The sequence below is a fragment of the Mustela lutreola genome, chromosome 2 (assembly GCF_030435805.1).
Source record: "Mustela lutreola isolate mMusLut2 chromosome 2, mMusLut2.pri, whole genome shotgun sequence".
Taxonomy (NCBI): domain Eukaryota; kingdom Metazoa; phylum Chordata; class Mammalia; order Carnivora; family Mustelidae; genus Mustela; species Mustela lutreola.
In genome coordinates this window covers 66,522,436-66,528,435 of record NC_081291.1, presented here as the reverse complement: position 1 = coordinate 66,528,435, position 6,000 = coordinate 66,522,436, and the positions used below count along the sequence as shown (strand labels likewise).

The 6,000-nt window shown below is 48.3% G+C and overlaps 1 protein-coding gene across 1 annotated transcript in view; it reads left to right on the top strand.

Moving 5' to 3' along the window:
• Positions 1 to 5,313: 5,313 nt before the first annotated feature.
• OXSR1 (oxidative stress responsive kinase 1) overlaps positions 5,314 to 6,000 on the top strand; it is a 100,608-nt gene continuing 99,921 nt past the window's right edge. Inside the window, exon 1 of the mRNA XM_059162074.1 lies at positions 5,314 to 5,754. Coding sequence (XP_059018057.1) covers positions 5,685 to 5,754 — 70 coding nt within the window. The 5' untranslated portion in view covers positions 5,314 to 5,684. The remainder of the gene's footprint in view (positions 5,755 to 6,000) is intronic.

Genomic DNA, 6,000 nt, shown 5'->3' with positions numbered 1-6,000 from the left:
TTGCGCAGCTGGTGAGGGTGAAATGGCACCTCACTTTAGATTTAATTTGCCTTTCCTTGATTATTACTGTGGCTGGGGTTTCTATTTCTGGGCCTCCAAAATACTGTTGCGGAACCAATCTTAATGAACTACTTCAATAATTTATATCATTAGTGCTATAAATTATTGGAATGTTTTGTTCTTACAGTTATAACAATACACATAAAGCAAATGTGTATTGCGCCCCCAAACATCTCCCAGACCTTATTCTCACATATATGTATGTTATAGACTAAACATTTGTGTCTCCCCCAAATTCATATACTGAAATCCAAAACCTGAATGTGCTACTAGGATTACCTATGGAAGGCAATTAGGTCATAAGGGTGGGGCCCTTAAAAATGGGATTAGAGCTTCCTCCTGCTCTCTGCTCTGTGCCATATGAGGAAACAATGAAAAGACAACCATCTACAAGCCAGGAAGCAGGCTCTCACCAGACACCAGATCTGCCAGCACCTTGATCCTGGACTTCCTAGACTCCAGAACTGTGAGAAAAAGATGTCTGTTGTTTAAACAAGCAGTCTATGGTAATTTGTTGTAGTAGCCCAAACTAAGCAATGCTGAAATCTCATTTATCTACAGCTTGCTTGTTTACATTAATTGTGGACCATCTCATTTCAGTATGCATGGACGTACTTCATTCTTTCTAGCTGCTGTGTAATAGCTCATGGTATGGATGGCCCATAATTTCACAATCTTCTCTTTATTAGTTTTTTTGAGCATGTACTATTTGGATTTATAAAACCCAGTGTGCACAAAAGCATATTCCTCCTACTCCTCTTCCTCAGGAACTCAGTAGCACTGGCCTGGAGCCAACCAAAGTTAGCGAATGCAGTAGAAACTGACCAGATGCTCACCACTGCCATTTCTTCTTCCTGAACACACCAGAAGCCATGTCCCAGTTTCCTTGACTTGGGTTGGGGTCAGACAACTCAGTCTGACCAACACCACATGAGAGGAAGTAACAGAATTTCCAGTGTTTGCTACCTTTCATGGTTTTCTCAAAGAGGCCCTAGAAGATGCTGCCACAAGACATTACATGCCAAAATCTCCAATTCTCTGCTTGAAGGAGAGGAACTAGGAACATCTGCATTAAGAAATAAGCTTTTGGGTTAAACCAGTCAACTTTTGGGGCTGTAATTTTAGCTAGCATTAATTATAACAATACACATATTTCTTATGTATCCTGAAATGTTTGAAGTAATAAGCAGTTGCCAGTCCTCTATCAATGAACACGTAGATTATTTCTAGCTTCTCCCTATTACAATGATGCTATAATAAACATTCTAATGAGGTAGGTTTTTAGACATATTAAACCCTTAAGTGAAATGGAGCAGGCACCTAGGAACCTGTTCCACCTCGATGAGGTATTTCCTATCTCTTGCTTCATTCGGCTGGAGCTCATCAAGTTGGCAGCATGGTGCCAGTCTGGCTGAGCCTCAAGCTACTCCCTGGCTCAGAATCCAGCTGATGCTGAGATTCGCCCTTCTGCACAGACTGACTTTTTTTTTCCTATAGTAACCTTTGCACCGACCTACTTCTTATATGCTCTGAGGGCCTGTCCCCTTGGACATTCACTTCTTGGGTAAGCCAAGAGATCAGCTTCGCACCAGGCTCCACACTCCTAGTTTGTGCATGTCTCCTGTAATCTCATGCTCCCACCATGCTGGAGTAGATGCTGTCTACACTATTTGGGATTACTCTGGAGTTTGCTTTCAGAACATTCTAGTACATGGGGAAGATTGCTTGTGTCTGTTGCCTGAGTACATTCTCCTGACTTCAGGAGCATGTTTTTTCCCCAGCACTGGGCTGGGTAGAAGTACAGGAGCATTAATCCCCTAAAGAGGGAAAGGAGGTGGTGGGTAAGTACCTCAGCTACCTTGCCTCTGCATGGGACAATTCTGGGATGTGTTTCTGTTTCTCAGACAGTTCAGAGCATGATTGAGCCTATATGGTAACCCCTCATGAATTCATCCTTTAGTGATTTTCCTTCCTGTCTCACTTCTCCACTCTGTCAGAGTGCCTCTTGGGGATACTTCCTAAATAAACTATTTGCATCCAAATCCTGGTTTCAGTGCCTGATTTTGGGAGAAACCAAAACTAACACAGAGTCTTCTTTGAAAATGTGAGGAAAAATATGGTCTCTTCCCCCAGGGAAATATGTCATACTTTCAAAAAATTTAGGTATGATTTGGTGAACTTTTGATATCAGGGCCAGGCTTCCAGAATCACCTAACTTCTCTCCCTCCTCCCACTCCTCATCTTCCAAAACATTACTGAGGGAGCCATATACAAGGACCAGCAGCAGGATACTAACAGGAATGAAAGTATCACTTTAATAGCTTCAAAAGTGCCTAAAACCCCTTTACCTATTTAAAATACTCTCTGTAGGGGCGCCTGGGTAGCTCAGTGGGTTAAAGCCTCTGCCTTCGCCTCAGGTCATGATCCCAGGGTCCTGGGATTGAGCCCTGGGATTGAGCCCAGGCTCTGCTCTGCAGGGAGCCTGCTTCCTCCCCTCCTCTCTCTGCCTGCCTCTGCCTACTTGTGGTCTCTCTCTCTCTGTCAAATAAATAAAAAATCTTAAAAAAAAATACTCTCTGTATGAAAGGCTTCCTCTAGAGTTTTCTCAAAAAGGGTGTTTGCCAAACTCCTTAAGTATTTTCTAGCACGGTATACACATGGTCTCCGACTTACAATGGTTTGACTTACAATTTTTAGACTTCATGATGGTACATTCTACATTTGGTTGAAACTACTTCAAATTTTGAATTTTAATCTTTGCCCAGGCTAGTGCTATGTGGGACAATCCTGTCCCATTAAGCTGGCCAGTGGCAGATGTCACAGCTCCTAGTCAGCCACATGATCACCAGGGTAAACAACCATACACTTACAACTATCCTGTACCCATACAGCCATTCTGTTTTTTTACAGTATTCAATTATATGAGATAGTCAACAATTATAAAACAGGCTTTGTGTTAGATGATTTTGCCCAACTCTAGGTGAATGTAAGTGTTCTGACCATGATTAAAGTAGGCCAGGCTAAGCTATGATGTTCAGCAGGTTAGGGGTAGGAAGCACATCTTCATTAACAGTATTTTCAACTTACGATGGGTTTTTTGGGACATAACCCCATCATAAGTTGGGAATCTGTACTGGCCTTTTCTGCATGATGCTTTGCAATGATTTACATATTTGCTTAGTTATTTACTATTTCTCTACTAGACTATATGCACCATGAAAACAGTGACTAAGTCACTTTGTTTACCACTGTATACCTGGAGTTTATGACAGTGTTCTCACATGAAAGATACGCCATACACTAAGAACGAGGTTGAGGTTTGGGCTCCTGGGCTCAAATGTCACCAATTCCTTGCTCATTAAGAACATGGAATCTTAATCTCTATCAGGCCACATGGAGAAAGCCCTGGAGATAGCCAAAATTAAATGACCAGATCTGCAGAGCAGATTCTGGTTCAACTACACCATCAGTCTATGTGTGGAGGAGGGAGAGAACTTACTGATGAATGTATAGTGAGTGACTCTCTCCCACCCACCAAAAATGTGAGTCAATTCATAAACTATTTTCACTATTAGGTTAGTAGCTCCTTTCCATTGGGGAAGGGGGAGGGAGGAAGGTGGGCAAAATCTCTCCCTCAAGTATATACTATTCTGCATATAATTTCAAGGGAGTAAAACAAAACAACAACAAAAACCTTACACAAACTTCTGAAGTCTGTCCATGGTCCATGCAGGCTAACAATTCCAGGTTAACAATCTCTATGGATTTTTTTTTTACTGGTACAAACCTCGAGATCTTTAATCTTTACCATCAGCTTTAGCTCCTATCTGATATATTTGATCCTCATCCCTCTTCTCCCTGCAAAAAGAAGGGCAACACATGGCAGTAAAGGTGTCAGTGGTGATGGCTGAACCCAATTGCTACAGCAAGGCCTGTGTTCTGCTTTCAAACTTGGGCAATGGCTCTTTGGCTGTCACTGGAATATTCCACCTTGTCAATTTCCACCTGTTGAAATCATGTTACCTTTGCAGGGCCTGGTACGAATGCCACCTTTTCCATGAGACACGTTCTCCAATTCCACCAACCAGGTGGAAACTAACAGTTCCACTCCTGCGGCTCCTAGTTGAGAACTTTTGTTTTGTGGTCATCGGCCCTTCTATGGCTGAGCTCAGCACAGGGCTTCCGGGCCTGGCAGGTCTCGGAGAAGGCCTCCTTCTCTCAATGACTACTATTGGCCTGAAATATGTTCAAGAGGGAACAGTTTCGCACCTGGCCCAATTCATGCCGATACTCTTTCTTCCATTTTACCAAGCGCGCTCAATTTTCACCTCATTTATTTCTCCAATGGACCCAAGTGGTCAACCTGAGAAAACTCAAGTTAGGGGAGGTCACACAAAAGCCGAGGCCCTTGCAACGATGTCAAGCCACAGGGACCGAATCTCACTTGTTTAATGGCCCAAGCCGCGGCAGGAGAAAAGGCCCAACTTTTCGAGCCCCGCCTCGAAAAGACAGGTGCTTCTTTGAGCTCTGGACTCAAAGCTGACTGGACAAGAACTCCCTCCCTGCCCAATAAAGTGACAAAGAGGGCGGCGATAGACGCTGCAGAGAGCACTTCCGCCTTGAAAAAGGTGTCGTCAAGGGGCAAGCTTCCAGTTCCATTCCTTCCCACTGCTCAAGGCCTTTCTTCGCGGGCTGTGGTCCACACCCCAAGGCTACCACACCCAGCTGCGCCCTCCAGCTTCTCCACACCCTCCGGAGCCGTTTGCACGTCTCGAGGGTGTGACGGTTACGCCGTGACATCACTCCAGGAAAAGGGCAAATCGACCAAGGTACTGGCGATCTTCATGCGGCCCCGGCGCCAGGAAGCGCGCGAAGAGTCTGGAGGCGGGACTAACTTTGACTGATGTCCACACCCACACATTGCCTTTCCGATCCCTTCTCAAACAAACCAATAACTGAGAGGACGGAGAAGGCAACGTGCCCCAGCCGCCAGGAGTGGCTCCGCCCCATCCATTGGGTCGTCTTTTGGTCGCCATGATTAGTGTGGCTGCCACTTTCTAGCTACTTTGGGCTCTCTGGCTATCTCATACTCTCTCTGAATTCCTTCTTGAGCCTTTGTTCCCTCTCACTGTCAACTTCCACTTTCCCGGGATTCTTGCTAGCTCAGTGCCTCTACAGCCACACTTGAGATGGCGGCCGGAGGCGGGGCCAAGGCGGGGCCTGCCCGGCGCGGTGACGTCAGCGCGCTGCGTGTCGGCAGGTGGAGGGAGAAGGGAAAGTTTGGCCCGTGCGTGGGCTAGGGTGGAGGGCGGGACGGAGGGGCTGGGCCCAGGCGAATACCCTGTCGCTGCTGCTGCGGAGGCCGAGGCCGGGACCTGAGCCGGGCAGGGAGTGCCGGTCGCCGAGGAGCAGGAGGCGAGGTCCGCCGGAGCTTCAAGCCCCCGCCGCTCTGCCGCGCGGTGACCCCGCGCCCAGACGCCGTCCGACCCGTGGTTGTTCCCGAGGCGGTTGGTGGGGGCGCGGCGGCGGCGGCGGCGGCGGCGGCGGTTGGGGGTGGGGAGAGGCGCGGCGAGGAGACTAGAGGTCAGCGAGTTTGAGGGAGGATCGCGAGCCGTGCAGCCGTCATGTCCGAGGACTCGAGCGCCCTGCCCTGGTCCATCAACCGGGACGATTACGAGCTGCAGGAGGTGATAGGTGAGCGCTGGCGCCGCTGAGGGGGGAGGCGCCGCGCTGGGCGGCGGGTGACACGCGGGAACGTGGGGACCCGCGGGAGCTCGGGGAGCCCAGGACTCACGGATACTCGTGGGCGCTCGTGGGGCCCGGGATTTGTAGGGCGCGTGGGTGAGGCTCTGGGTTTCTGCAGCGCGTGCGAAGCCGGGAGGGGATTTTGCGGCTAGCCTGTGAGGCCGGCGGGATGGGGTTGGAGCGGCTCGTGAGAGA